The 26624-nt window shown below is 57.5% G+C and overlaps 15 protein-coding genes across 15 annotated transcripts; 8 read left to right on the top strand and 7 right to left on the bottom strand.

Annotated features, from left to right (window-relative positions):
• Nucleotides 1-55: 55 nt before the first annotated feature.
• On the bottom strand, nt 56-3918 carry SCHCODRAFT_02629597 (uncharacterized protein). Its single transcript, XM_050345540.1, has 20 exons — nt 3578-3918; nt 3497-3502; nt 3361-3443; nt 3292-3311; nt 3187-3241; nt 2743-3138; nt 2423-2693; nt 2359-2369; nt 2287-2312; nt 2190-2238; nt 1978-2135; nt 1861-1929; nt 1649-1808; nt 1494-1593; nt 1209-1441; nt 1077-1160; nt 976-1028; nt 903-926; nt 337-852; nt 56-247 (listed from the first exon to the last, which is right to left on the bottom strand). The coding sequence occupies exons 1-20, from the start codon at nt 3693-3695 to the stop codon at nt 157-159; spliced, it is 2523 nt and encodes an 840-aa protein (XP_050199714.1). The 5' UTR covers nt 3696-3918; the 3' UTR covers nt 56-156.
• A 279-nt stretch (nt 3919-4197) lies between these two features.
• SCHCODRAFT_02629596 (uncharacterized protein) lies at nt 4198-4682 on the bottom strand. Its single transcript, XM_050345539.1, has one exon. The coding sequence runs from the start codon at nt 4546-4548 to the stop codon at nt 4219-4221; it is 330 nt and encodes a 109-aa protein (XP_050199713.1). The 5' UTR covers nt 4549-4682; the 3' UTR covers nt 4198-4218.
• SCHCODRAFT_02629594 (uncharacterized protein) lies at nt 4615-5274 on the top strand. The gene is made up of 2 exons (XM_050345538.1): nt 4615-5142; nt 5204-5274. Exon 1 carries the CDS (start codon nt 4725-4727, stop codon nt 4956-4958), a length of 234 nt encoding a protein of 77 aa, XP_050199712.1. The 5' UTR covers nt 4615-4724; the 3' UTR covers nt 4959-5142; nt 5204-5274.
• Nucleotides 5275-5454: 180 nt separating this feature from the next.
• SCHCODRAFT_02581548 (uncharacterized protein) lies at nt 5455-6372 on the top strand (the record flags this gene model as incomplete). The annotated part of the gene is made up of 4 exons (XM_003030843.3): nt 5455-5555; nt 5608-5835; nt 5909-6070; nt 6123-6372. The coding sequence occupies exons 1-4, from the start codon at nt 5509-5511 to the stop codon at nt 6370-6372; spliced, it is 687 nt and encodes a 228-aa protein (XP_003030889.1). The 5' UTR covers nt 5455-5508.
• Nucleotides 6373-6430: 58 nt separating this feature from the next.
• SCHCODRAFT_02629587 (cytochrome b5) lies at nt 6431-7347 on the bottom strand. Its single transcript, XM_003031220.2, has 5 exons — nt 6957-7347; nt 6841-6909; nt 6728-6788; nt 6662-6675; nt 6431-6608 (listed from the first exon to the last, which is right to left on the bottom strand). The coding sequence occupies exons 1-5, from the start codon at nt 7240-7242 to the stop codon at nt 6541-6543; spliced, it is 498 nt and encodes a 165-aa protein (XP_003031266.1). The 5' UTR covers nt 7243-7347; the 3' UTR covers nt 6431-6540.
• Nucleotides 7348-7493: 146 nt separating this feature from the next.
• Nucleotides 7494-8361, top strand: SCHCODRAFT_02545115 (uncharacterized protein; the record flags this gene model as incomplete). Its single annotated transcript, XM_003030844.3, has 4 exons — nt 7494-7536; nt 7624-7780; nt 7840-7916; nt 7970-8361. The coding sequence occupies 4 exons, from the start codon at nt 7494-7496 to the stop codon at nt 8215-8217; spliced, it is 525 nt and encodes a 174-aa protein (XP_003030890.1). The 3' UTR covers nt 8218-8361.
• A 515-nt stretch (nt 8362-8876) lies between these two features.
• Nucleotides 8877-11978, top strand: SCHCODRAFT_02629581 (uncharacterized protein). Its single transcript, XM_003030845.2, has 4 exons — nt 8877-9367; nt 9418-9914; nt 9965-10656; nt 10709-11978. The coding sequence occupies exons 1-4, from the start codon at nt 9154-9156 to the stop codon at nt 11721-11723; spliced, it is 2418 nt and encodes an 805-aa protein (XP_003030891.1). The 5' UTR covers nt 8877-9153; the 3' UTR covers nt 11724-11978.
• A 50-nt stretch (nt 11979-12028) lies between these two features.
• On the bottom strand, nt 12029-13751 carry SCHCODRAFT_02629579 (uncharacterized protein). Its single transcript, XM_003031221.2, has 6 exons — nt 13407-13751; nt 13253-13302; nt 13113-13200; nt 12938-13022; nt 12565-12725; nt 12029-12449 (listed from the first exon to the last, which is right to left on the bottom strand). The coding sequence occupies exons 1-6, from the start codon at nt 13583-13585 to the stop codon at nt 12371-12373; spliced, it is 642 nt and encodes a 213-aa protein (XP_003031267.2). The 5' UTR covers nt 13586-13751; the 3' UTR covers nt 12029-12370.
• Nucleotides 13752-14093: 342 nt separating this feature from the next.
• SCHCODRAFT_02600539 (GroES-like protein) lies at nt 14094-15449 on the bottom strand (the record flags this gene model as incomplete). Its single annotated transcript, XM_050344037.1, has 5 exons — nt 14094-14282; nt 14338-14414; nt 14471-14860; nt 14925-15126; nt 15192-15449. The coding sequence occupies 5 exons, from the start codon at nt 15447-15449 to the stop codon at nt 14094-14096; spliced, it is 1116 nt and encodes a 371-aa protein (XP_050199711.1).
• Nucleotides 15450-16168: 719 nt separating this feature from the next.
• On the top strand, nt 16169-16745 carry SCHCODRAFT_02629573 (uncharacterized protein). The gene has a single exon (XM_050345537.1). The coding sequence runs from the start codon at nt 16276-16278 to the stop codon at nt 16624-16626; it is 351 nt and encodes a 116-aa protein (XP_050199710.1). The 5' UTR covers nt 16169-16275; the 3' UTR covers nt 16627-16745.
• A 38-nt stretch (nt 16746-16783) lies between these two features.
• SCHCODRAFT_02629570 (uncharacterized protein) lies at nt 16784-17787 on the top strand. The gene is made up of 2 exons (XM_050345536.1): nt 16784-17393; nt 17454-17787. The coding sequence occupies exons 1-2, from the start codon at nt 16855-16857 to the stop codon at nt 17626-17628; spliced, it is 714 nt and encodes a 237-aa protein (XP_050199709.1). The 5' UTR covers nt 16784-16854; the 3' UTR covers nt 17629-17787.
• Nucleotides 17772-18674, bottom strand: SCHCODRAFT_02506202 (uncharacterized protein; the record flags this gene model as incomplete). Its single annotated transcript, XM_003031223.1, has 1 exon — nt 17772-18674. One exon carries the CDS (start codon nt 18672-18674, stop codon nt 17772-17774), a length of 903 nt encoding a protein of 300 aa, XP_003031269.1.
• Nucleotides 18675-19196: 522 nt separating this feature from the next.
• SCHCODRAFT_02702350 (Arabinanase/levansucrase/invertase) lies at nt 19197-20779 on the bottom strand (the record flags this gene model as incomplete). Its single annotated transcript, XM_003031224.2, has 13 exons — nt 19197-19293; nt 19347-19399; nt 19454-19484; nt 19537-19595; nt 19649-19711; nt 19767-19805; nt 19860-19922; nt 19976-20265; nt 20315-20328; nt 20383-20406; nt 20474-20488; nt 20544-20558; nt 20610-20779. The coding sequence occupies 13 exons, from the start codon at nt 20777-20779 to the stop codon at nt 19197-19199; spliced, it is 933 nt and encodes a 310-aa protein (XP_003031270.1).
• A 1446-nt stretch (nt 20780-22225) lies between these two features.
• Nucleotides 22226-24139, top strand: SCHCODRAFT_02545098 (uncharacterized protein; the record flags this gene model as incomplete). Its single annotated transcript, XM_050343631.1, has 15 exons — nt 22226-22263; nt 22312-22404; nt 22509-22533; nt 22581-22662; nt 22731-22789; nt 22840-22877; nt 22926-22996; nt 23050-23133; nt 23184-23242; nt 23327-23421; nt 23478-23508; nt 23561-23571; nt 23634-23784; nt 23834-23872; nt 23928-24139. The coding sequence occupies 15 exons, from the start codon at nt 22226-22228 to the stop codon at nt 24015-24017; spliced, it is 966 nt and encodes a 321-aa protein (XP_050199708.1). The 3' UTR covers nt 24018-24139.
• Nucleotides 24140-24552: 413 nt separating this feature from the next.
• On the top strand, nt 24553-26616 carry SCHCODRAFT_02689752 (uncharacterized protein). The gene is made up of 2 exons (XM_003030848.2): nt 24553-24692; nt 25139-26616. The coding sequence occupies exons 1-2, from the start codon at nt 24638-24640 to the stop codon at nt 26152-26154; spliced, it is 1071 nt and encodes a 356-aa protein (XP_003030894.2). The 5' UTR covers nt 24553-24637; the 3' UTR covers nt 26155-26616.
• The last annotated feature ends 8 nt before the right edge of the window (nt 26617-26624 follow it).

Here is a 26624-nt window from a genome sequence, read left to right as displayed (position 1 = left end):
GCCCGCGGTCCTTCCCTCTCACCTACCTTCTCTCTACATTCCGCTCAAGCCCGTCTCCGATGCGAAGTAGCGGTTGTGATAATCTGACACGCACAATTACAATGTTGAATACAGTACGCACTTCTCTCATGCCAAGCCGTGATACTGGAGGGGCTTCTAGAGGGGATTCTGCCCATTCTGCCCTGTCTCCGGCGGCGGGATCTGCCAGAGCACATCGCTCCAGAACGACGTCGTCCAATCGTTGAGTCTTGCGTGGGGTGAGGCGAGGCGATGGAGAAGAGCAAGAGTCAGTCACAGAATGATGCAAACAGAGGTCAAGGAAGAGATGATGCTCACTCCTGCGTCCCCGGATTCCAATTACCGGTGGTGCTGGCATCCGCGGTAGACGGCGATATGCCGACCCCGGCGCCCGAGTCGGCGGGCCAGTGCGTTTGCTGACGATTCGGAAGAGCCGGACCCGTTAGCGGGGTCTGCGTCATGGCGCTCGGATCCAGCGGCGAGTAGCTGAATGCGGCGTTGAAGTCGAAGCCCGACGGGTCTATCATGGCAGCCATCATATCGTCCACTGCTCCTAGGTCATTCTGGCTTGCTGAACCGGTGTCTCCGGTGTCGTCAGTCTGCATATTGTCCTGAGGATACCAGCCGTGCATGGGAAGAGGGAAACTGGTGAAGGCTGATGTAGCAGATGAGCTTGGTTGAGCAAAAGTACCCGTATATTGCGACGAGAAGGACGTGGACCGGCGGTGACCTTCCGTTGCGTCGGAATCGGGGCGACGCTTGGTCTGCGTACCCTCTGCAGAGGCTGTCGGATTGTGCACGTTTCCAATAACCGTCAACCCATAGAGGACATCCCTGGTTGGATGCAGTCAATTACGACCAACGGGAATCAAGAACAAATTTACCAAAGACGCCCAGGTAGATGCCAGCTGAAGACGTAGTCAGTATATTTTCGATGAGATATGAGAGCAGGCGCACCGATCTTCAAGGGCTTTCAAATACGCCATGGCTTTCTGAACATACAGCGTCTCCTGTATCAACAGTCAATTCCACTTTCTGCACCACATGCCTAGCCATACCTTGCTAGGTTCGACTGCCTGACCATTCAACCGGCTATTCCAGATGCTCAATATCAAGACAATGCCGGACTGTACTTGAGGGACCTTCACTATATCAGTGAGTGAGCAGCGAACGCGGCGCCTGGCGCTTACAAAGGTGACATGCAGAGGCTTCCCCATACGGCGCATGTAGACGTCGTTTATATGGATGCAAGACCGCGCCGCGTTGGTGCATATAGTCAGCGATGGGTATGCCAATGACGCGGGCCTGCGAGGCCTCGGGATGAATGGCTTGTGGACGAGGATTTGAAGCGTATAGTAAAGGGTGTACAAGTCGACAGACTGTCGCAGAAAGAGGTCATCTTTGATCTCGGTGTTCCACCGTACTGCGGCATATCTTCAGCGTATGGTAGGAGGGAGAAGAGACATGTCACCGACAATGTTCTGGTATCGTATTCGCCCATTCATTGAAGGATGAGTCGAGTTCGGCTACGATCTCGTGGTTCTGCTCGCAGGTCAGCGAGTTTTTGAGACTGTACTGCAAGAAACACGTCAGGTCACACGGTAGCGAGCCGAAGAGCGGGAGCACGAACGATAGTCCTCAGGCATTTCGGTATTATGACCGCAAGTCGTAGCTTGGCGAGGAAGTACGACATCATGGACGGCTTTCCGGGCGGTTGCTTCCAGGCTTTGGCGGGGTCTGGATGATCCCAATATTCGTCGTCGCATTCGATGGGGTATTCCAGGTCGAAGCTGTGGAAGCTAAGCTGCACGTCTCGGATGCGAACACAGGTAGACGACATACTCCATCTCCTGCGTAGCGCAAGGGCGTCCTAAGGAGTGAGCGCTCATCCAATCGACGTAGACCAGGATCCTGTAGAGGTGTCACCTATGATTCACGTCGCGCAAATGGACGACGCACCAGAAAGCCCTTTTCCACAGTTCGTCTTCGGCTTTCGAGGCTGTCCTCGCGGATCGACGACGATGCGCGCCGGCATCTTGCGCCATGCGTATTCCTGCGCCGATGACACCCCAGCAAGCCTGCGGAGCAGAGGTCGCTTGAAGAAAGTGTACCGACAGCTGATGACGGTGTCAATGTCGCCCATGTACTCCTGATGTGAACAAGCTACGTACAACGCAGTACTGCACGTCATACAGGGAAGGAGGGCGAAAGAGGGACGGTCTAATAGCAAAATAAGCTACATCTTCGAGTGGTCCCGGTTTTACGTACTTCAGATGTTGGACTTGGCGGAACCACTGTCGACGATAAGACATGTTTCGTGCATTCTCAACAGAACCTCACCTGCCAGCCCGCTACAGGTCAGTGGCGTCAGTACAGCGATCTTGAATCAGTCTAGCGTACGCACCTGAGTGTCGCGAAGTTGTGCCTTCGACGAGAACGCGCGGGTCATCAGAGAATCGCGCGCCATTAGCACACACCAGCAGGATTACAGGGGCAAAGTCGCGATCTGTGTGGTGACGACGAGCAACAATATCGGTGACGAAAGTAGGTCGGTGGAGAAGCGGGCAGAAGATGTTGATCTCGCGGAAGTAGAGATTTACAAGAGTCATCAGGAGGTCGTCCGGGGGGAAGGTATACTTGCGGTGTTGGGCGGCCGGGTCGGGTGCATCTTCCCACTAGAAGAATGTGAGATGCAGTTCCCCACGAGCGATCTGAACAACCCACTGGTAATTGATGCCAGAACTGCGGCCTACGCATCGCCAGTATCGAGCTCGCCCAGTGTTCCTCTCCGGTCTCCGATATTGAGCTCTTGAAGCTTACTGCGCTCTTTACGAGCATGACGCCGCTCGACTTGCCCCAGAATCGTACCACGTTGTCGCCGACGTGCATTCTCTTCAGATACTCGCTGATATCGTGCGGCGAATCCTCGTCGTCAGACCCGTTGGCCTGAGACTGACATCCTGGTTCAGTAGAAAGATGGCCGGAGGGGCTGCCGCTGAAGGCCGGCGACGAGTGCCCGGGTGAGGACTGCGTAAGGCTGCTAGGCTCGCTGGCGAAGCGAAGGCGCATCATCGCCTCGTCGTCCTCAAGCGCTTTGGTTATTTCATTTTCAGAGTAGAACTGATAACCGCGTCAGTCAACGCAAGTTGGACTGGGCAGGCTATCCACCTTCTTCAGGAGTACCATCGCGCGCTCTAGTCGTTTCTCCAGATTGTCGACGGAACTAATACCTTGTCAGTATGTCTACCTGCATTGACAAAGCAGGGGCCGGACCTGGGCGAGATATCTCGTTTCTGATGAACGTGAGACGGGAGTTCAATGAATGTGAGAGTCAGACCGCACCTTGTGCGGTTCATCGTACGTGCACTCGGATTTACTGGCCGCACAATTCGAACATTGGGTCGAGCCTTGCTGAATGCCGTCACCTACAGAATCCTGAGATAAATGGCACCCTTGCAAAGGCATTCGGCCAGCGTACATCTGACTGAGAGAAGTATGTCAGTTATAATGACAGTGATTATATTTGTGAAACACAGAGGGTGGGACACGGCGAACTCACTCTTCTTTCTCCTGCATTTATCGCAAGCTCGCTGATTGTACGCGCGTCGCTTGCGATACTTGGCGTAGTGGCCATCGCCCTGCGGTTCGTTCGTCTCCGGACGACTTGGTGAGGCCATTTCGCGGGAGCACCGAGCGGGATGCGCTGAGTGCTATTGTTCCCGAAGTTGAAGTCAACTTTGATGAATAACCGGGGGTGATCAGAGGACACGCCACAAGCCCGTGGTCGAAGACTCAAGCTTCAAATTTGGGCTCTCAGCCCGCGGAAAGGAGAAGGTTCGGACACCTCGCTCGCCTCCAGCGTACGAGATGATGTTGGTAGGAAGCAGGATGGGCCAGTTCCATTACACGATGGCTGTGCTGGGGTACGCGGCTCGGCAGTATCCTCGGCATGATCCGTGCAAACTCATCACGGCATATGCCGAACGATGGACCCACAAATCTCAATCAGGAAATTTCCCTGTTCATGTTGCATTCTCGGAAGTTTAGGCGCCCTTACCTGAGTACAAAGAGTTTCTATCTTTATTGGAAATATATTCGAGCTCAACTCGACTTAGGCGCGAATGGCTAGAGATGGCGGGCATCGTCGACCTTGTTCACTTGGCACTCTCAGGTTTTGATCCAGGGATTTGCACATCCAGTCTATAGCGTACATACACTCAAGCAATACTTGTGGAGCCACAATGAGGCGATGCGTCCCTTCCAATGAGCCCATACACGTGCGACTTGCACCATGCAATGCACGCGGACTGTACACTCAGTGGGAGTCAGATGCAGCTGCTTATGCCTGACGATGGAGCGATAAATTGTGGAAGCTGCAAACGGCGGCCGACGGAGGGAAGGAAGAAGTCGCGGGCGCTTGACTGTGTCCCGGAGGCCGTCTATCTGGTCGTCTTCATCAACGGCGATCAGGCGGAAGCAAAGGTGCAGCGAAGGCAAAAGGCAGACGGCACCTGCACTTTTCCCAACCATTCATCCCCGAGCGGCTTCCCATGCTCCGCTATCGCGCCTTCTTGCACGGTCTTGCGATCCATGTACTTCACGGCCTTCATATACGGAACAAGCAAAGACTATCAGAAACGTACATTCAAGACGCCTCTCGGGGAACTCGAGCAAGAATACACGCTCATCTAGGAACGCGCGAGATCATGTCCAATTCGCGCCTGACGTTAGCGACATCACATTGCCCTCCTGGATCAAGTGGCCACGTTCCCGACGAACCTAAGCGGAGGGTTTCCCGCTGCAGGCGATGCCGAGAGGGTCGTGGGCGTGTTACCCACCCTTATCGGGATGGGAACGATCCCTACATCTCCGCATCGGCAGCTGCTCCCATTAGGCGCGCAAGGCCTCCGTCCCCGCCAGACACAGCAGCCAGCACCTGACGGCCACGCCCCTCCGTCGCGGCCTGGCACAAACGCGTAAACGAACAGAGCGAGCGAAGGCCGCGTCCCACTCACACGTCTATCGTTTACCCGAGGACGGGGCAGGCCCCTGCGCTTGGGCATGACCCTCCCCGCCGACCGCGCAGGGAGACACTCCCGCGCGCGCGGGAGGTGCGCACGCGTCCTGCTCGGCGGACCCCGATGCTTAAGTCTCGCGGCGAGCACCATCATCGTCAGATCCGCACCGATAATCGGAAAAGCTACCCCTCGCCCACCCCCGCTCGCCCAAGCCGTGCCCCGCAGAGTTGGTTCCGCGGCCTATCGATGCGTCCCCCGTCGCGATATATCCCTCCTCCGCGCAGCGAGGCCGCCTTACGTCTGGAGACGGGGTCAATAGTGGGAGCGCTCCGCCTGCAAGCCCGGCGGCGCATATCAACGCTCGCCCGGCAGGTGGCGCGCCTGAATGCCAGGCGGGGACGTATAAGCGGGCGGTGGGCTGGCGCTCCCTCTTCGGGTACCCGTCCTCATCTGCTCGACGCGGATCCGCCGCATGCTGCGTCGTTCCTGGAGATGCGTCCTACACTTAGCGTCAGGCCGGTGCGGACTCAAGGTTGGTTCTTAGCCCTCGGAAGGGCTGCCACTCATGCAGATCAGATGCTCCTGCCGCGGACGCGCTGATTGCGGACGCCCTCTCCGTCGTTCGGGAGTCGGATACCTGGGAGGTGAAGCTCGTCAAGGCAGGTGCCACCGTCCGCCGGCGCAAGGCAGACGGCGACAATCACTGGTTCTGCCGCGTCAGCACCCACGCGCAGGACGACCTCTCCTTCGACCAGCTATGGGACAAAGTTGGCGTGCAGCGGTTTCCCAGCCAAAAGCAGTACGTCCTGCTCGAGAAGTTGGCATGAGGTGGTATCTGGAAGCGCCGTGTAACAACGCACCTTGACATGCAGATATCTCTCCGACGTGACCCGCGTCAACCTCATTGAGGCGGGTCCCAAGAATAGGACCGTGTGGTCCGCGTACCATTCGTCCAGCTCTTTAGCGTCACCACGGATCTTCACCGTACTCCTCGAGACTCGACTGAGGGAGTTTCCTCCGCAGGCGCGGACTGGGTGAGCAGAGCGCTTGCTGGCCCCCATCATCGTGCTTGACCCGCGCCTTCAGTGTCGCTGTCGAGATTCCCGTTGATATATCCTCTCGAGCAGCATTCGCCCACATGGAAGAGAGAGGCGTCAAAGCCCATGCCGTCACCATCGAGCACGTCAAGGAAGTCAATGACGGGAGCGCCATCGAGTGGCGGGTCATAACCTGTCGGCACTATGGTGGTATGCTGCCCGCCGCGGTCTGGGCACGACAGATGCCGGACCGCCTCGTCGAGGTAGCTGAGGACATCGAGGAAGTGTGCGTACCCTGACCTATTCCGACCTTTCAGGAGATGACGCAGTACCTGGACGGAATGCGGGCGGAGCTGGCGGCCGGCGAGCCAAGAAAGGACTCGGGAGTCGAAAGATGTTCTGCCCAGTAAATAGTCCTTCCACAGTCGAGATACATACATGAGTGCGCTAGGGAAATGATGGTACGTTCAAGCTTCGTCGTTGTTGACGAGCTTGCCGCAGATAATGTATTTGTTCGCGAAGTGCTCATACCAGCCTGCACGTGGCATGTCAGTATACGAGGATGATTGCCTAAATTGTGACACGAACCCTTCATGTTTTCTCTGCGGGGCGAAGGCGGTCAGCGGGACCCTTCTGCGAACGAGGAATACGTACATCTCATCCGGGGTCAGGTCCTCGAGCTTGTCAAGGGGTTGGTCGGTTGGTGTGAGCATCTCTGTCGAAATAATTATGATGATGTCCTTCCCAGGCTCTTCGACCGCACGCACCCATGTCGAACGACTGCTTCGCCATTCCGCGAGACGCATCCCTCCCAGCAAAGTTCCCGTACATCCCATCTAACACAATTAGCTTGCCTGATCGCTAAACTTGCGCACAAACGCACTCGGTCCGTAAAAGTTCCTCCCCGCCGTCACATCGAACACCGTCCCGCCGATCGCCAGAAGTATACGCCCCCCGTCCAGCCCATTGAACGGCTCCAGCGTCTTCGGGGTATACGTCTTGTACACCACCGTCGGCGGGTGCGATTTTGGCTTCCACGAGTATCCGCCCTTGAACTCCGTAGGCACCGTCTTCGGCTTGGAGGTCGAGGGGAAGACGATGCGCTGAACGCTGTAGAGGATGTAGAGGAAGAGCGCGGTGTTCACGGGCGTTCCGAGGTCGACTTGCATGGTGTCAGTATTCAGAATGAGGAAAGAAAGCTAGAGAAGGTGATGACAGTGCAGAGCAGGATGTGTACGATGATGATGGGCTGGGAACTTGAAGGCGGCGGCGACAAGGCCTCACCGGACCGGGCTGCTGCTGACGCACGCTGATGACACGGTCACGAACGCGTTACGACGCGTCCAGACAACCCGCCTGGGCTTGCGCCTCTTGCTCTCAACGATCATATTCACGAACACGTTAGCGACTCCCACCTTGTATGCCCCGGTGTGCCAACCCTTTGTTTCTGAGATGGGTCAAAGGTTCGTACTCAGGGTTCCCCTAATAGACCAACTGCTGATACAACCTTCCCGCGTGTTCCTCGACTGTCGGTCATCATTCTCACACAGAGTTTCATGCCGAGAAGGACTACCGTATCAAGGGCGGACCCCCTCGCCCTACAGGCTATGAGAATGCCATTCGTGCTCTGCAGGAGTGCACAGAGAAATATCAGCACCCCGCCGAGCTGAAGAAACTCAACGGCGTCGGACCAACTTGCATCGCAAGGTCCGTCCCGTCCTCCGCCAGCGACTTCACTGCTTTACGAAATTATTGACTACCGATAGGTTGACCGAAAAGCTCGAGAAATATTGCAAGAATAAGCGTATCCCGATGCCTGAGCCGCCTGCGCCTAAACGTCGAGGTTGGTTGGTCCCTTCCGCATGCTTGCTGGTCACTGACAACCTTTGCACACAGCTCCAGCAAAGCCTAAGCTGACGGCTGCGCAGAAGCGCGCTGCTCTCAAGGAAGAGGAAGCCAGGTTCGTCGACGAGGACTCGGAGGAGGAACCAACGACCACCTCAACTGCGTCACGGAAGCGGGGTGCTCCAAAGCGCAAAAAGGCCGAGGACAGTGACGGCGACGACGACGAGTACGTGGAGCGCCCGAAGAGGCGTCGTGTTGTCCGCCGTAAGGCAGTGATGGAGGAAGAGGACTCAGACTAAGGGTGATATGACTTGGGCTTTCGACCGTGGACGTTATATACTCTCTACACTCAAACAGCGAACAAACATACTATACCAAGTATCAGTGTAATACTTCCAGCTTTCTATATGTTTGACCCATCCCAATCTTGCTCATGCATCGAGACACGCACACGTCCGTCCTTCCAATGCTTTCCTCAATTGAGACAGACGAGTCCCCATACACCATTCCGCTGCACCTCATTCTCGATAGAGGCTACATGCGACCGAGACCATACCACAAGAGTACCGCGTCCAGAAACCGGCGTGGTAAGGCGAGCAGGCGGACAGGACTCTCGAAAGGGAAACAAAAGGCGCAAGTGACGCCTCTGGATGCTTCCCAAAACGCAAGTACGACGTTTAATATTCGTCTACTGGAAAGGACATGGGGCGCCCGTGAACAGCTTTCAACAGAAAATCGGATGAGAAAGTCCTCATATATCTTACAGCAGTTATATAATCTAAGAGAGCCTGCAGCTAAGTCCAACAGGAGACTGAAAGGCGGGGATGAAGAGATGGGTGAGCGGCAGCAACTCGGCCTTTAGCTCAGACTTGAGTGCTTTTGTGTACGGATTAGGCAGGTGGGTGCTTCTTCATTATGGCCGGCTGTTTCCGGTCGCGCCTGTTGATGCCTTCATCCATGACGCTCGTCCATCGCGGCTGTCAGGCGACCCTCGCTGAGGCCACCGCGCCGCCCTCTCGCCCGCACCCGCGGCTACGACGTCTGAGGAACGCGCGTCATCACTGACACCAACTGTCCTCGATGACGCGCCCCGTGCACTCATGGCGCGGATCTCGACGCGCACCCGCCCTTCTGCGACCTATATAACCCTCGCCCCGCCATTTTGTCTCCCACTTTTCTGTTTCTGACCCGTTCACGAACTCACGAAACCCCCTCATCATCAACACATACTCACGATGGACCGCGCTACTTCTGTCGTCGCCGCGCTCGAGGCGGGCAAGCTTCCCTCGCAGTCGCAGATCAGTGCTTGGCTTAAGTGGCTCGACGACTCGGGTCTTACTCAGGCGCAGCCCGAGGGGAAGGATGCCTTGAGCTCTCAGGGGCGCGTCCTCTTGAACGATGTCAGGGGAGTGCTTGCAGCGTACCAGACGCTGGGCGAGCGCAAGAACCGTGCGTGGCCACACTTGCTCTCTACTTCCTCCTACTGACGACCCGATCAGACGACGATCTCCTCGAGGAGACCCTCTGGCACCTCAGCCAGGCCGACCTCGCGAACGCTTCCACCTCCACCTCTGGATCCCTCGACACCGACGAGGCAGCGAACGACGCAAGGGCCGCCGCAGGCGCCATGCGTACCATATTGCGAGTCCTTTGGGAGAGCGTCTCCTCCGAGGGCTCCATCCTTGGGCAAGATCTGACCTCGTTCTTCCGTCTTGGCCTCGCCGACGTCGCGGAAGCCATCGAGGGCGCAGCGGGCAGCACGAAGGAGAGTCTTCGCTCAATTGACAAGGAGGTGCAGGAGGGCAAGCGCACGACGCTCGGCCGCGACAAGGAGCGGTTGGAGCAGGAGAAGGATCCGAAGGTTGCGTTCGAACATGGGATGGACACCCTGAAGGACGCTGGTGTCACTGGCATCGGCGCCGTGCAGAGCGCGACCGAGAAGGCGCAGGAGGGTAAGGACAAGGCTAGCGAGCGCTTGACCACCATGTACGACAGGGTATGTGCCTCTTTCTTATGGGGGTATCATCGTTCCTGATCATCTTGCAGATATGCGAACGCGCGCTGAAGGACGAGGAGTACCGCAAAGAGGTCACCACCATCGTCAACGTCATCGAGAAGTGGGTGAACAGCGCCATCGACAGCACCGCCGGCGTCCGCTCCAATAGCCTCTCCTCCTTCGTCGACGACCCCACGCCCGAGCAGCACCTCCACAAAGCCCTCGACGGCGTGCAGAAGCTCCTCGAGCGCTTCGCCGGCGACAAGTCGCTCAACGACCTCTTCTCGAAGACGCGCGTCTGCGCGCGCGACGTGCGCGAGGACGAGAACCTGCGCACGTGGTTCGACCAGTTCTTCGACCACACGCGCAAGGTGTTCACGCAGGAAGGCTACCGGGAGTCTGCGGAGGCGAAGGGCAAGCGGAAGGAGCTGCGCCGCCGCTGGCACGAGATGCGCGACGGCGAGGGCGAGTCGGCGCAGAAGTGGAAGGCGGACTGGGATGCGCTCAGCTCGGAGGCGTCGGAGTACGTCGAGCGGATCGAGCAGGACAAGGACCTGCAGCGTCTGCGTGATGCGCACGCCAAGCTTGGCAAGGACATCGACTCTGGACTGTCCGATGTCAAGCAGGAGGCGGCGGCGAAGGCGCAGAATATCATGGAGCAGGCATCGTGGTTCTGGCACGACATGTTCTCGCACTACGTTCCGAAGGCTTTGAGCATGATGAAGGACATCCCTATCCCTCGGTATGTTTCCACGCCTCACCTTGCATATTTTTCGACACTGATTCCTTTGCAGTACCGAGTACAAGGACGACGATCTCGAATTCGTCCTCGAGAACCTCGACATCTCTAGCCTCAACATCCAGCCCGCGCACATCTTCATCCGCAACATCACCGACGTCGACATGTCTCTCACCGAGAAGTCGACCACCACCGCCGTCGGCACGCTCACGCACATCCGCATGCAAGCGCTCCAGCTCGCCTTCAAGGACATCTCCTTCTGGTCGCGCGCCAAGGACGTTTCCCTCGGTCCTAGCGAGTTCTCCGGCCTCGTTGGCATCACCCTCCCACCCAAGGGCATCGACGTCGACCTGCGCGTGCGCATGATCCCCTCCAATCAGCAGGACGCCCGCGAGGCGCACAAGGGCTTCCACATCATCGAGCACGTCGCGGTGCACGTCGACGAGGACGTCCAGATCGACGTCCGCGACTCGAACCACACCGTCCTCTTCAATGTCTTCAAGCCCGTCGTCCTCATGCGCTTCCGCGACGCGCTCGAGCGCACGCTCGCCGCGCAGCTCCGCGGCCTGCTCGCCTGGGCCGACGGCCTCGCGTTCGACATCGCGAAGCGCGCGGAGGTCTTCCGCGACGCCGGGCTCGGCACCGGCGGCGCGTACGCGGGCGCGGTGTGGAGCGAGATCGGGCGGATGCGCCGCGCGGAGGCGGGCGCGGCGATGCGCGTGACGGGCACGGGCTTCATCGTCGACGCGGAGAATGGGTCGCTCGCGGTCGGCGCGGAGCCGCAGATCTTGAGCGGGGACAAGCACGGGCCGCTCGCGACGGCGAGCGAGCCGCTGAAGGACCGCCTGCGCGACGCGGCGGGAAAGGCGAAGGAGGAGGTCGAGGCGCGGACGGGGACGGACATGGACGTGGACGTGGTGAAGGCGGATGTGCAGGGCGCGAAGGAGCAGGTGGCGGAGGCGTGGGAGGAGGGGAAGGAGCAGTGGCAGTCGTTCCAGCAGAGCGTGGAGAAGAAGGCGGAGCAGGAGAGGAAGAAGGAGGGCTGGAAGTCGAGCGCGTTCGACCTCTAAACTGTTCGCTCGCTCGCCTTCTGGGATGTTGGCCCTTTGATTCTGTGGACCTCCTGACGTGATCTGGATGTGCTGCATACTCACCTCAATAAGTGTACTTGTACGATATAGCATAGTGTACTCTATACAAGCAAGCAAAGTACTGTAGGATTAGTATAGTGAACAATGTTTTCAGCGCCTTCCTCGTCAAGTATTGTGTATTATCTACCGGCCGGTAAATAATACCTTCAAGTGTGACCTTCACCCCTTTCACCTTGGGCCACACACGTCCGGAACAGATGGAAACAGACTTGACGTCTATACGAGAATAAGGAGAGGATACACTAGGTCGTAACGTATTCAGTACAGTCCAAAGCAGAAGATAACAATGGTTATATACACAGCGCAGCGCAGGTCGATCGTCTTATGACAGACCGTGCTGCTCAGAGGTCTCCTCAATGTGACCTTCATCATCCTCCGTCTCTTCCTCCACAGACGTCCATCTCCTCTTCCTCCGCAAACTTCACTCGCCTCCTCCCCCATCGCATCGCGAGCTCCATATTCCCAGCGGCGGATAAGCCTCGCGACGTTGAGGTCCAGAGGCCCATCCTCCCCACGCCTCCGAAGCCGGCTCATCCTCCCCGGCGCCTCAAAGGTCCGCCCATCTCTCACTTCCGCTTGCTCTCCACGTCCGACTCCTCATACAGCGGTTCCGAGACGTACGCGCCACCATTCCCGGTCGGCGAGCTGGGTAGTTGTCAGCGTCTGTTTAATTTCCTTTGATGGACGTCGAACGATGCCGCATCGCGAGGCATTCTGCCTCATGTCCATTAGGATAAAAAGCAATAAAGATCCTACTCACACGCACACATCCTCCCCGCTCTCCGCATGCGGGCCCCCGCCCGGGCGCCAGTAGCCGACGACCTGGCCGACCTTAGCGCAGATGTTGCTCACGACGCCGGCCCCGTCGAGCGCGAGGCGGATGAAGGGCGCGAGTGGGGGGACGAGGAGGTTGATGAAGTCCTGGCCGAGGGGTTAGTGTGCGTGGTGGGGATGGGTGGGGGGAAGTGGGATGGAAGGTGGGATGTGGGTAGTGGGAAGTGGGAAGGGGAAGTCGAGGGGCGATGGGAGGAGGAGCATCTGAGTGAATTTGAAGGCGACAGAAGGGAGCCGGGAAAAGACGAGGGTGAGAGGAAGGAGAGTATGGGAAAGAGGTATAGGGAAAGGGAGCTCACGTCAGGGTGGTAGAAATCCTCTTGCTGGGCAATGTAGTAGAGCCCAGAAAACTGGTCTTTCTGCAGTGTGAGGCGGATAATGATCCTGGTGGCGTGAAGGAGATGGGTGAAGTGATTCAGTTGAGGAAGGGGGTCGTCAACACTTCATTACATTCATGACAGCCCGGACACACACCTTGCAGGCGCAGGAGCGAAGGGTGACAACCGGATGTGGAACTTCTGCGAGCCCTCCAGGTACATAACGTTCTTGTCCGGATGGAACACTGCGTGCATGTCAAGTCAGTGTAAAGCGCGCGAGAGATACAGCCCACGCACCGACGTCGATGATCTCCGCTTCGAGTATGGGGGACATAATTCTGTACCACCTGCGCGCGCGTCAGGTTCTGTCTGCATCGTCTACGGTGCCTCTCGCCCGCTGGATGGTCCCCCTGGCCCAGCGCGCCGATCACCATCGACACTGAACACTCACTGGTACACGCCCAGAATGTTATCCCTGCTCAAGAACCCGGGCTCCACCCTGCAGAGCGGGTGCCGGAAGCCCGCGTTCGGGAGGAAGTACTTGTTCACGGCCGCGCGCTGCACATCTGCGTTCGCCGCCATCGTGAGCGCGTTGAAGACGCCGTGGATGTCCTCGGCTGGGTTCTCCATTGCGAAGGGGTGGTGTCGCGTTGTATGGGTTTCGCGTCGGGTACGGACTCGCGTCGAGTACGAAATTAAGTGTTAAACTAGTAATCAGGGATTCGGAAGTATGTTCAGGTGGTCGTTGATGATTGACGCGCAAGCCAAGCAGCAAGGTCAGGTCAGAAAGGGATGAGGGAGAGAATAGGGAACGAATAAATGCCGGACTGTGACGCGCGCCGCCACCGCCGCGGACATGTTGAATTCACGCGATAGTTGCCTGACGTCATGCATGCGAGCCCCTTCATGATGGGGACGACTTGGTGAGGACTTTGGGGAGTGAGGAAGGTCGAGAGGATGCTCGCCAGGCCTAGTGCCAGACATGTGGTAGGGAGATCGAGGGACAATGCATGTGCGCACGACGAAGACGTCGAAAGGTATGGCCCCTTCAACTCTCAGGCTGTTCATTGAAATGCTTGTAGATATCATACACTTCCTTGCATACATAGTTCAGTCTCTTTCGTCCAGGCCTGTCCCTTCAATCGAGTTTGATAACGACCTTCTCCCCGCTAATCTTGTTATGGCGCAACAAATCGAGCGCGACCGCCGCGCGCTCCTTCAACGTGCCCTCCGCAAAGAGACGTACGGGGTTCGGCTTAATCAGACCCTTCGCGAGGAGGTCGGGGAGGATCTTGGGCATGAGGTTCTCCTTGAGGAAGGTATTGTTCTGCGAGTTCGAGTTAGCAAGCTAGGCGACGGCTAAAAGATTAAATCAGACATACCTGGTACAAAAACGTCCTAACGAGCGCGCGCCGCGCTGTCCCGGGGACGTACTGCTTGAGATGGTCCGGAACGTCGACTGGGAGAGAGCATGAGCGCCCAAAGATCAAATGCAGTACCAACAATCCCACTCACAATAAAACTTTTCCTCCTTCGCGCCCTCCGGCCGCACCTTGTCGCCGCCCTTAATCGGCAGCAAAATCGCAAAGAAGCCGTCGGGGGCAAGCACCCCGCCGATAGCCTTGATGGTCGTCTCGGTCGCGATGCAGTCCACAATGATGTCGACCTTGCCGCCGACATATTTCTCGATATCCTGTGCGAGAGTGGGCGAGCGGTAGTCGAAGACCTCCTTCGCGCCCAAAGCCTTGAGGTGCGCGTGGTGCGCGGGCGACGCGGTGGCGAGGACGTTCGTGTAACCGGCGACGTGCAGGAGCTGAACGGTGTACTGCCCGGAGGACGCGCCTGCGCCGTAGACGAGGATCGCCTTATCGGCGTCCTTGGGTGGGTTCACTGTCTTGCCTTCGTCTTCGGGAGTCAATTTAGTTCGATGTGAAGTATAATAGAGAGTAGAGAACATGAAAACACGAACCTGCGCTACCGGGCACGAGGTGCGGCCACTCGAGCCCGCACTCGCTGAAAAGCGTGTAGAACGCGGTGACGAAGTTGTCCGGGATCGTCGCGGCGCCCTCGAGGGGTACGTTGTCGGGGACCTTGCCGACGACAGAGTAGTGCTGCGTGGTGTACTCCTGCAGCCCGCGCGTGCGCGTCTTGCCAAAGGTGAAGGCGGTGACCTGCGAACACGCATCAGCATTCACGTCCACTTGCTCGTGGCCCCTCAAAGAAAGAGGATACTCACCCTATCTCCCACCTTCAGCCCAGGCACGCCCTCGCCGACCTTCGCAATCGTTCCCGAGGCGCTGAAGCCGAGCACGATGGGCCACTCGTCGACTATATACCCAAGGTCGGACTGGTATGTGTCGAACGGGATGAGCGCGGTGTACTCGACCTTGATGGACACCTCGCCCGGGTTGGGCTCGGGCGTGGGGATGGAGATGACGTCCCAGGAGCCCGGGGAGAGAGCGGCGACCGCGCGATGGGTGGTGGGGAGGGACATGGTTGCGAGTGTATGTGATTGGGTTGAGTTGAGTGTAGGTGTCGAGTGTTTAGTGTTAGAGTAGTCAAGTGATCAAGTGAAGTCGAATGAAGTCAAGCTTGAGAGCTCTTCTTATACTCCTTGTCTCGACGAAAGTTCCAGAAGACTTATCGATGTCGCGGTCGATGAAACAGGTCGTCGATGGATGTCGTCAACGACCAGGTGGGTCTTATATACGTCGTCGCGCATTGCTCGTCGCAGAGCGAGGGGACCAGAGCAACGTCGACAGTGGGCAGAGGCACAGTCAGCGGTTTGTCAGCCTCAGTCAGCATCTTAAATCCTGCGACCTGGCGTAGGGGTGGATGCGCTGGGATGCTTGGGTGGCAAATGAGGATCGGTTGTGCACCCGACGAGGGCGACTAGGTGTATAAGCCTTTATGAACGCGGCGGTGAGCCAGTGCTACTAGGAAGCAGCGATCACCGAAGAAATCGGTCTACATGCCCGTCGTCCATGCGACCAGTATGAGAGATGCCGCGGGACATGTCCGCCCCCAGCTCTGTTCTAGACAGCAGATGACCTTGCGGGGAAGACAAGGGCCAAGTGACATTGCAACCGGAGAAAAGGAAGGAAGAAGCAAAAGCTTCCGTCAATGGATTGCCGTTTTGGGCCAGGCGCCCCTTTCTGCAACGTGCTCGCGATGATCCACGTGGGTTGTCGCAAATGGATGTTGAAATTGCAAGTTGCCTAAAACGGTCGAGCAGTGCTCAATTCGCGGACCTTGTGTGGCCTGGTAGGTGCCCAGCGTGCTGCCTGTTGCGTGTACAGCTTTGGATAGGTACAGGGAAGATGTCGGAGCAAATCATCGACTTTTCAGACGTCGCGGAGGCCGGTGGCTCTGCGGACCGCCCGGACGAGCCTTCTACTGGCAAATCGACGCCTGGGCCCCAGGGTGGCGGCGATTCAGTGAACACGTCGGATGACCGAGGCGAGCCAGAAGACGGCGGCGCCGCATCTCTATGGCGAGAGTGCGGACAGAGTTTTCCGCACGCGGCAGCGCTGCTCGAGCACATAGACCAGGGTGCGTCCATCTTCCTTCCTCATCCAGAACCCCGTTTGTACGGCACGCCGGGTTCCCAAACAGGGTTTCCGCATCCGTGCCGACTCGCTTACCGCCGGCATGAATACATGAATGCATGATATCCCCCTTCGTCCGCGCTGCATATGTAAACTGTTGCTGAACGCACCCCGCCCAGATCACACCGCCCCGGCGGGAAGCAAATACACGTGTGAATGGGCCTCATGCGGGGGGCGTGGCCGTCAACAGGCCTCCCGATCTGCGCTGATATCCCACGTCCGTTCCCACATATCCAAGGGACTTAAGGGCGCCGCCGCACAGGTACGCGCCCTCGTTCTCCTCCGCCCGCCATGTTCATGACGCTCAGATTCGCGCAGTGCACCGAGTGCGAGTGCACGTTCGAGCGCCCGGACTCGCTGCAGCGGCACATGCGCACCGAGCACGGCCAGGCGGGCCTGCGCAGGAGCGGTCGCAAGCGCAAGCGCCCGAACGAAGACACCGGCCGCCCTCTGTCGCCCAACACACACACCTTCTACGCGTTCAGGGTCGACACGGGAAAGCCGCGCGGCAGGCCGCCACGCAGGCACGGCCCTTCTATATACCACAGCGCAGAGCCCGGCTCGTCGACGAGCCCGATGAAGCTCACGTACGTCTCGCTTCCCGACAACGCCTTCCCACCCCCGCAGGCGCAAGCGGAACCTCCTCAGCCCATCCCCGTCGAGCGCTCGCCCGAGATGGTCCGCTACATCCTCATGAAGGCCAAATACCGCTATGCCCTCGAGCAGAACGAGGCGCTCACCAACGAGCTCGAGCTCGCGCGCGCCGAGCTCGAACGCCAGCGCGAGGAGAAGGACTTCGCTCTCGACAAGTTGCTAAATGACGTCTTCGGGTGTGCTCTTCTTCCTTTGTGCCCTTCTTTCCGCTGCGGTCCGCTGACCATCGTCCCCAGGGCCGAAGCAGACGCCTATATCAACCCTGTAGAAATTAAGCGCGCGGAGGAGAAAGTGAGGGCGAGGGACGGCGGGCCGTCTCCCCCTTCGCCACCCCCTGAAGGAGAATTTACGGAGCGGCTTCCCTGGCATAACCCGCCGGAAGATCCATCCGCATCTGGGGCACCGCGCTAGCCTTCCCGCACGCTGGCACCGCACCGGGTCCTCAGTCGATCTCACTCTTGTATATCGCCAACCCGGCGGGCCGGAGGCGACCGATCCACCCCAATTATGATATTCTTCATATCCGCGCGAAAGAGATATTCTACCGACCGCACTCACAACACATCCCCGCCCTCAAGCATCCAGCGAAAGGTGACGCTGATGCGCTCTCCCCTCTCTATCCATTCCGCCCCCTCCCCATCCTCCCTCTCCACATAGTCCGCCCTCTTCCTCTCGATTCCATGCGTCCACCTATACCGCGCGTCCCCCGTCATCACGTACACGCTGCCTTCCGGGAGGTAAACGTCGTACGTGGCGTTCGCGGAATTAGGCCCCTCGCCCGCCACCGGTTTATAGCTCTCGTGCGCCGCGCCCTCTTCCCCCACGTCCCTGAAGCGCATCACGCAGCCGCTGCCGAGCGAGACGCCGATTATGCCGTCCCCATAACGCCTGAGCAGGTCGACGTGCGCGCTGATGCCCTCGCCAGGCGCGTATAAATTGATGATGATCTGCCGGGCGCGCGAAGGGGTCGCTGGGAAAAGAAGTGCGTGTATATTGGGAGGAAGGACGGGCGCGAGCTCGGCGGCCAGTGCGCGGAGGAGGGAGAGCAGGGTGGCGGGGAGGCTAGAAGATGGAGGATATTGAGTCGGGCTGTCTTCCGATCGCGCTGGAGGGTCCGGCGCGCGCTCGAAGAGCATCACTTGATTGTCTTTGGGTTTCCGGAAGTAGGTCTGCTTGCAGAACTCGTAGACATCGCGTGCGAGATCGGCGGGGACGCGAAGGTGGGGATCGAGGAAGAGCCCAGGGATCGGCGGCGGGGTTCGTCGTGCAGGAAGTACGTTGACTCCCTGTCGCGAGTCTACCGCCGGTCGTGCATCTGCGTCTTTCGCTGGCAGTCCGTTTACCGCATCGGCAAGCGATACGTCCTCGTCGAGCTCCAGCTCGCCGTCGAAGAGAGAATCGGGGGACGAGCACGCGCCGCCATCATCCCGCTCCTGATCAGGATCTTGCGTGTTCATTAGGACATCGATCCGACAACTTTGTCCCCCAAATGTTTTCCGTTAATTGTGCGCGATTGATGGGCGCGGAGGACCGCTGTGAATCTGATGGGGGTGGAATGGAGGTGGGCGGCGGGCTGAACGCGCCGCGTGCGGTCCACCTGGCGGGAAGTACTACGATTGAGCACCGAGTCAAATCCCGTAGATTTATGCTCACATTCTTACCTTACTTCTAAGCGAACAGGATGCTACAGGACCCTGAGAGACATTCCGAGACCCACTCAGCGCATGCCGGCGGTTGCGGTCAAAGTCCCGCAAAACTGCCGCCGGGACGTGCCGGCGGCAATGTCAGCCCCACCGTGCGAACGCGAGCGGAAGCAATTGGATGTCCGAATAAGGAAGGTTTTCAGTTGCAAACGGCGGCACCTCTGTCTCGGCGCCCACATTGGCGGCGTAAAACTGACATGCATCCCATTATCGATATGTCCACTCCGAAAACTTATGTGTATCCTTTCGAACAATGTTCAACAGCTAAGGCGGGGTTCAGAGTGGCGGCTCAGGGACGGCAACACCAACTGCGACTGGCACCGGGAATACCGGTCCCGATGCGTTGAAGGAAAAGGGCTGCACTCGTGTGGTCCTGGTCAAAGTAAATTACTACGCGCAGCGACGCTGAGTAAATACCACACGTACCTCTCATCACCGCACGAGTACTGGTCTTCAAGGGTTTTCCCGTGATAGGCGAACTGCATGCATGTTCAGTATTCGCAGGCCTCGAGAAGATGCGCTGGCAGACGCACGTAATACTCGTCGCCTGTCTGGAACATGAAGCTAGTAGCAGAACGGTCAGTTGCGAATATTTTGAAGGCGAAACACTGCTCACTGGTGACCGGGACCATACACGCCCGCCGCCTCGTTCTTGCTGAAGAGTGGCTCTGGTGCCTAGAAAGATATATTGCAGGACTGATTTTGAAGGGGAGCCAAGTAGCTCGTACCTTCGTCCAGCTGGAAGATTGCATTGGGTCAGCGCCAGAGGTCAGCGTTAGCAAGCCGAGTGCCTATGAGAGCATAGATTAGCTATGCTAAGCACGACAGGCGAGTGGTCAGACTCACGTAGTCCACGGTGGAGCAATGAGACGCGGAGTAGACGATCTGCGCGAGAAAGCATAAGTGCGCAAGTTGGTGTGCGAGGATATCCGGTCATACATAGGTCGTTCCGTCATATGTGATTGGCTCCGGGCCCTCCTGAACTGGCGTCGCGGCCGTTTCCTATGAATTTGTTTGTGAGCAGCTTGGAGTGACTCTCATTCCGGGCCACATACCCATGTATACTCCGGGCAGCTTATGATCTGCGCGTCCCCAACAAGCGTCACCGGGTCGCTCATCTGCACAATGTACAGACACTGAGTCCACGGCGTGTCGGTCTCCTGGCCAGAAAATACAAGGTAGCGCACGCCATCGAGCTCGAGGATGCTTCCATCGACCGCCCAGGCGTCGAAGTTGTCGGGGATGAGGGCGCCGGCGTACTCGTAGGTACCGGTGGATGGGTCGGACTCATCTGTTCCTCCGCGTAGGACGTGGAGGCGATGAGTGTTGTCGTCGAAGTTGCCGGCTATAGACAAGACTAAGAAGGGCGGGAAAGATCACCTGACGAAGCGTACCGGCTGCGTAGTATCTGCGAGAGCGTCAGAATTGGGTACGTGAATACACGCACGGTGAAAAAACGTACATATACCAATTACCATCGAGGAACCTGAGAAATACGATGGGCGATCAGCTTGTCTACCTCTGACCGATGACAGTTGCTGGGTCAATCATACCAGAACTCAGGAGCCCTGCCATGACGATGAGCAGACGTTAGGGACATTCGCCGCTGTTTCTGCGACGCACCAGAGGTCGAAATCCCTGGAACATGTTAGCCAAATGCCGAGGAAGAACGAATAGACGTAGACTCACCTCCCCTCCGTATCATCCGTGAACAGGATGATCTTGTCCGCCGTATGTAGCCCTTCAACCGTGTCCGCCTTCCACATGCTGATATCCGTGTTTTGCGTCGAAGTCATATAGAACGTCCCATTGATCTGACGCATGCAGGGATCGGCGCCCTGGGGGATGGCGATGAGCATGCGCGGTGATGTCGACGAGGACGCGCGCCGACGTCGGTGAGGTACGCGAAGGGGCGATGATCAGAGACAGAAGAACCTACTTTAGCCTGGTTGATGGGGTTGGTAAAGGTGCCTTCCTGCCGAGGCACGAAGCGGGCAGAAACGGCTACCAGAAGGCCAGCGGCCAGGAAGTGAAGTAGTGCCCTCATCATCGTGCTCGTGAGCTCCGTTGCTCTAGGCTGCTTCGCGATACCAGGTAGCGCTGCCGTATATAAGGCGCACCTCTCTTCAAGGTAGCATGCGTACGCGCTCTAGGCGGGCCGTATATAGAAGCCAGCTGACGATAGAACGGCATGCAAACGTACGACGGACCGCGATAGAAGGTATCCTCGCGTGCAGCAGAGAGGCATCAGAGAACGGTGAAGGCGAACTTACGCCGGTAACCTGAAGTACGACTGTGGATGGAGCTCATATCCCAAGAGCTGGAGGTGTTGAACTCAATTCAGTTCGACGCTCTACATCACGCCGATCGCATCCCAGAGGCTTCGGTGGAAAAACAGAGCAAGCAATCTGGTATTTTCTGCTGGTGAGCAGAGTGGGCGGAGACTTCGAGGACGCTGTCCATCTGGCATAGGAAGCCTCTGTTATCTCGGAAGCTGGGTGTCATAGCGAACGTCCCCGCTGAGCATGGTTGTCAGTCCGCGGCAGAGGAAGAAGACAGGAGAGAGAGTCGACGGTCGCTCAGGATATGATTTGGGTTCGAACCAGGGGCCAGGGCGTTGGTGCCGATGGAGGACCGAAGCAAGGCGTCCGCGCCGCTCCCGGCGCTCCGGCGCCCGCCATTGTTAATTCTTTGGATCAGTCATGTGATATGCTTTACAACAAGCTGCCACGTGCGCGCCACTGTTGTCCAAGCCCATCACCATCGTCGAACTTCAGCCCGGCGCCCGCTGAATAGATGGCTGCCGAGTCAGCTTCCGATCTCTCGCAAACTCGCTGCTTCTATTTGGAGCTTTCTTATCGACCCTTGCGACAGTGAAAATAATAACGCCAAGAATCTTAACAGTCCATGTCAATGATTGCGCCTGCGCCTTCGAACAATAGAGATTGTTACCTGGAAGCTCCTTCGACGAACATCGTTGAAAGCCTCAGAGACTCTGTTAGCCGACCCAGCGCGCGATCGCAGCCCGCACGCGTGAAGCCCCTCGCCAAAGCGTGCGCCACACACTTTGATTAGGTGCAATGTTTTCCCGCAGATCATCTCAACAGTCAAGATCTGGCAGGTTTGGCTCCGTCGTCAAATTACACCCCTTACCCCGTCTTTCCCTCTTGACACATGTCGTGACTTCTTGGAGACCGGCGCCTGCGTTTGTTTTGGGGCCCTCCCTCCTTATAAACCTTGGTCGTTGATCTTCTGTTTCCGGTTTTGACCCCACGATCTTCGACCTCGACGGACGAGCATCGACCATGGCTGTATCGGAACTTGCAGCGAAGGCCGCTAACTCGTGCGTCCCCATCGCTTCTCCTCATGCTCGTCTCTGACGCACGGCCAGCTTCGGGGGAATGCTCCTCGGCACGTACTTTAACTTGATTCTGTGGGGAGTGTCCATCACCCAGACGTATCTCTATTTCGGCGTGTACAGTGAGTACTCAACTGTCCTGGCGCCGTAGCTTCATGGCCTAACGCGAATTCAGAGCGGTACGAATGACTCTGAACCGATGGCCTTCATATGCTTACTCGATCGCGAAGGGATCGCATGTTCATCCGAATCTTCGTGCGTCATCTTCCCTCACTCCCCCTCAGCGATTGACAGCTCCTCAGGTCGGATTCGTTTTCCTCGCGGACTCTGTACAGGCCGTCTTCACCATGATCTACATGTACCAGACCCTCATTTCGCGCTTCGGTACGCTGACTTACCGTCCACTCCACCCCCCTCCCCCCACCCTCTTACTGACAAGCATGGCCTTTCAGGCGAGGAGAAAGCGTTGAACGTCGCTACGTGGGTGTTCTCTACAGACCCTGCCCTCACGGTGCGTGTCATCGCAATCTCCCTTCGCACACAACCTCATGTCATTCCAAGGGCATTATTGGAGGGTGTATACAGCTATTCTTTGCATGGTGCGTAGTTTGATGCCCCTTCGGGCGCTATCGCTGAACGTGAAGCAGGAGAATATTCGTCCTCACGAAGAGCTGGCTCTTGCTATGCACCGTCGCGCTATTCTCGATCGGGACGCTGCGTGCGTCGTCCACACCCCACCTCGGTTGCCTCTACTCACGGCATTTCTCCCAGTTGCTGGCATCGGCACCGGGATCGCCGCGCATATTGTCCCCGAGTTCGCCAACTTCCAGGAGTTCAAACCCGTCGTCATCATCTGTGCGTTTCTCCCTAACGATGGATCGCATCTTTCTGACCGAATATTGCAGGGCTCGCCGCATCGGCAGCAGCCGATATCCTGATCGCGGTTACGCTGGCATGGTACCTGGTCAGTAACCCTCCGCTCCTCGCGCCCTTCCTCACCGCGCGCCTCCTTCTGAACGCGCATACCTTCTGACGCCCCTCACAACAGCGGAACCACAAGACAGGATTCGAGTCGACGGACAACTACATCGACCGCCTGATCAAGATGACCGTGCAGACCGGCATGGTAACTGCTGTGTGGGCGTAAGTCTCCCCGCCTACCAACGAGTGCCTGACTTGACCTCACATCTCACTCGCAGAACAATTGACTTGTTGCTTTTCTTGTTGGATGTAAGTATTCCGATCCCTCTTATCAGATCACTAAACTAACGCCCGCAAGCAGAACAGCGGCAAGTGCGTTGTGTGCATATTTTCTAAGAAGGGGACCGATGTGACGACCCCTCCCTCCTCAACAGCCATCTCATCTTCAACTTCTGCTTGGCGAAGCTGTACACGAACTCCCTCATGTCGTCGCTCAACTCGCGCGGCGGATGGGGGTACAGCAGTCAGTCGCAGAGTACGCCTGCGATATCGAGCGGGGCGAAGACGTTCTCTGGTGGGAGGACGGTGAGCGGACTCGATCCTTCTTCCAAAAATCGCGCTTATAGATAATTAGCAGGTACAAGTCGGGCAGACGACGCTCACGCGTCCGGAGGTATGCCTTCCAACACATGCAGTTGTCTTTGGGATCTGACCAACCTTGAACGCAGGTCTTCGTACAGGTCGAATCGCACGAGATGATCGACAGGGGAGGCTCGCGTTCATCCTTTGACTCTACTTGGACACGGCAGAAGTCATGAGCGTGCTTCTGCGGCCATGCCTCGTCCCATACAAGATAGACGTATATCCTCACCGTATACCTGTACAACAACCGGACGATACTAATCCTTCGTCGGTCTTTCCACTGTCCTCGTCCGTCAAGTCGTCCGCTCCAACGAATGGACTCTCGAAGTGCAACCTGCAACCTCCGCCCGCAAGCTGCCTGTTACATACCCGCTGCATCCCTTTCGGCTCGCTTGGGACGAGCGCGCGGAGGCGCGGTGACCTGCGCAGGGGATCATCGCGCAGGGGACGAGGGGGCAGGTGGTTTGCCCTCGGTCCCGAGGCAATCGTTGTTGTGGATGTGTGTTCCGCCGTGCACCAGAAGGGCTACATCCGTGATGCGACGGCGTCGCGCCTTTCACGAGTAACGGGGTTATCAAAGATGGAAGATGGGAACCACATGTTCGCACTTGACAAAACTTCGTTCGCACGAATCGCCGACTTCTCAAGCCCCGTGCGGTTATGAGCTTTTATGTACATGGTGACGAGCATGGTCCTATAAGGACCTGCTGTCACGGAATCGTACCATCGTATCGGCTATATCTCTCAACGTCAAGGAGGGTACAGGAGAGTCAGAGAGGGCTGGGAGGGTACCCGAATGGGCTATGGATTTCCTCTGCCGGGGCGTCGATCCAGGGACGGTGGCGTGCAGGGTAGGTAGGACAGCTGATTCGAATAGGGCTTGTATCAGAACCTTGGTGAGTATCAGCTATAGATCCTGTTCGATTTGTTTCGTATGAAGCGAGCCTCCGAGGAGATACTCTTCTACGCAGAATATCTGCTTGCACCCGCGCAACCGCACACCCGGTGAGTCGTACTCATCTGTCGCGATCAAGGACAAGCGACTCGATTGGTTGTGAGCAACCGCAACCCATGCCTTTCGAGAAACATATATATTGCCCCTGCCCTGTTGGATCCTCTGTTGTGCGGTGGTGAGAAATAAAGCCTACTGGTCGATGTTGCAACGTTGAACTTCACAAAGCCTTCCTAATTGGGCGCAGTAGCACGTGCGGCGCTTGAGGGCAAGGCAAGTCGCGGCGTTCTGGATCGGGCAGAGTTCCATCGCGTTGGTCCCGACTGTCATTCTCTCGCTCTATAGCTTCCTCTCTCACTTCTCGCCGAAGCCGACAGACTCGCCCTTTAGCAAAGCGTACTTCAGATCCCAAGACGTATCCACCACCTCCGGAGCACCTCTCTAGATCTCCCCTCGCTCTTTCGAACAAGCCTACCGCCATACCTTGGCGCTTCCCGCTTAACAGAAAGCACTACGATCTCTTAGCCGACCCCTCTGAAGTACTCAGCTATGCGCGTCAAGCCGTCTATGCACAATCGTCAGGCTCGTGCTCCGAAGCCGTACAGCAGGCCTACTCAACTCAATCCCTCCACCGACTCCTTCTGCGACTCTCCCGCTGCATCAAAATCCCGCACTGGGACCAGCTGGACGCCCGCTTCCACATCCCAAATCTTCTCGCAGCAAACTACCTCCGATATCAACCCCTCTTCCGACGCGTGGAACGAGGAAATCGCAGCCTTCACCTCCGATTGGCCAGGATTGGACGAGTCCTACTCTGCCTCGCCATCCTCTCCTCAAATCGCGAAAGACTATATCCCGCCATCTGTCGACGAGCTAGACACATTGCTCCGACCGCTATCCCTCTCGTCACCGAACGAAGACGACGCTTCGCTCAGAAGCGCATTCCCTCCTCCGTCCTCTACGGCAGTTACTCTCCCGCCTTGCTTCGTGCCTGCGACGAGCACAACGATGCCCCTAGTACGCAAGTCCGCTTTCCCGCCATACATGAGCAAGCCACACCCACCCACGCCTGTGAATGGGGTCGCCTCGTCCGCCATCCCATCTGCCCCTCCGTCGACGCTGTCTTCTACGAGCGACCAGATTGCGTCTACCATGCTGACTCTCGAGAACGTGGGGAAGATGCCCTCGCTCGATCGCGCAGACTCGGATGTCACCCTCGTCGATGGCACCAGCGACAAGGGCGAGATGACGAAGGCCGCGTTGGCGTCGAAGATCGTGGATGCGCTTACTGGACCGTCTGCGGATACTCTCCCTGGCGCATCCGTGGATGCATTTACCCGCGTATCAGACGGGACCAGTGACATGGAGGTCGACGGCGGGAAGGCGATGGACGTAGATGGCGGGAAGGCAATGGATGGCAAGGCGACGCAGAGCGCCATACTTGGCACTTTTGCGGCGACACTGGCGCTGCAGATCGCAGCTGCTGGGATGGCGAGGGCGATGAGCGGGTGAGGTGGATGTACGCAACTTACTATGATTTTCTTTCTTTTTCTCTATCCTTCATTCCCTCTCGTTCCATCATCTCCTTGTCCTCTCCCATTTTCATCAATCTACTCTCTTCCACCAGACGAACGCACAGCCCATCCGGCAACTGCCCACACCTTCACTTGCCTACTTATCACCCTTCTTTTGCACTTCTCCCCATATAACATTGTTATACCACTCTCAGGATTCATGCTACACAGATCTCATTACATGTATACTAAGTCTACTTCATTATTCTATGAACTCGTTGGCCTTTTAGCGTACATGAGAAGGGATCTGATTCAAC

Source organism: Schizophyllum commune (assembly GCF_000143185.2).
Source record: "Schizophyllum commune H4-8 unplaced genomic scaffold SCHCOscaffold_7, whole genome shotgun sequence".
In the NCBI taxonomy this organism is placed as follows: domain Eukaryota; kingdom Fungi; phylum Basidiomycota; class Agaricomycetes; order Agaricales; family Schizophyllaceae; genus Schizophyllum; species Schizophyllum commune.
This window is presented reverse-complemented; position numbering and strand designations above follow the sequence as displayed.

Bases quoted from the DNA above. Each gene is read 5' to 3' on its own strand.
- SCHCODRAFT_02629573 (XM_050345537.1), top strand. From the start codon at position 16,276: ATGTCGGAGCAAATCATCGACTTTTCAGACGTCGCGGAGGCCGGTGGC.
- SCHCODRAFT_02629570 (XM_050345536.1), top strand. From the start codon at position 16,855: ATGTTCATGACGCTCAGATTCGCGCAGTGCACCGAGTGCGAGTGCACG. The intron at 17,394-17,453 runs GTGTGCTCTTCT...CATCGTCCCCAG, and splicing joins TTGCTAAATGACGTCTTCGG to GGCCGAAGCAGACGCCTATA.
- SCHCODRAFT_02629594 (XM_050345538.1), top strand. From the start codon at position 4,725: ATGTCCAATTCGCGCCTGACGTTAGCGACATCACATTGCCCTCCTGGA.
- SCHCODRAFT_02629581 (XM_003030845.2), top strand. From the start codon at position 9,154: ATGGACCGCGCTACTTCTGTCGTCGCCGCGCTCGAGGCGGGCAAGCTT. The intron at 9,368-9,417 runs GTGCGTGGCCAC...CGACCCGATCAG, and splicing joins GCTGGGCGAGCGCAAGAACC to ACGACGATCTCCTCGAGGAG. The intron at 10,657-10,708 runs GTATGTTTCCAC...ATTCCTTTGCAG, and splicing joins AAGGACATCCCTATCCCTCG to TACCGAGTACAAGGACGACG.
- SCHCODRAFT_02629587 (XM_003031220.2), bottom strand. From the start codon at position 7,242: ATGCAAGTCGACCTCGGAACGCCCGTGAACACCGCGCTCTTCCTCTAC. The intron at 6,910-6,956 runs GTGCGTTTGTGC...TAATTGTGTTAG, and splicing joins GAGGAACTTTTACGGACCGA to ATGGGATGTACGGGAACTTT. The intron at 6,789-6,840 runs GTGCGTGCGGTC...TTATTTCGACAG, and splicing joins GAAGCAGTCGTTCGACATGG to AGATGCTCACACCAACCGAC.
- SCHCODRAFT_02629597 (XM_050345540.1), bottom strand. From the start codon at position 3,695: ATGGCCTCACCAAGTCGTCCGGAGACGAACGAACCGCAGGGCGATGGC. The intron at 2,136-2,189 runs GTACGTAGCTTG...CACCGTCATCAG, and splicing joins ATGACGTGCAGTACTGCGTT to CTGTCGGTACACTTTCTTCA. The intron at 1,161-1,208 runs GTAAGCGCCAGG...GATATAGTGAAG, and splicing joins AGCCTCTGCATGTCACCTTT to GTCCCTCAAGTACAGTCCGG.
- SCHCODRAFT_02629579 (XM_003031221.2), bottom strand. From the start codon at position 13,585: ATGGAGAACCCAGCCGAGGACATCCACGGCGTCTTCAACGCGCTCACG. The intron at 13,023-13,112 runs GTGTGTGTCCGG...TCACGCCACCAG, and splicing joins TTCGCTCCTGCGCCTGCAAG to GATCATTATCCGCCTCACAC. The intron at 12,450-12,564 runs GTGAGTAGGATC...ACAACTACCCAG, and splicing joins AGCGGGGAGGATGTGTGCGT to CTCGCCGACCGGGAATGGTG.
- SCHCODRAFT_02689752 (XM_003030848.2), top strand. From the start codon at position 24,638: ATGGGCTATGGATTTCCTCTGCCGGGGCGTCGATCCAGGGACGGTGGC. The intron at 24,693-25,138 runs GTAGGTAGGACA...CTCGCTCTATAG, and splicing joins CAGGGACGGTGGCGTGCAGG to CTTCCTCTCTCACTTCTCGC.
- SCHCODRAFT_02629596 (XM_050345539.1), bottom strand. From the start codon at position 4,548: ATGGTTGGGAAAAGTGCAGGTGCCGTCTGCCTTTTGCCTTCGCTGCAC.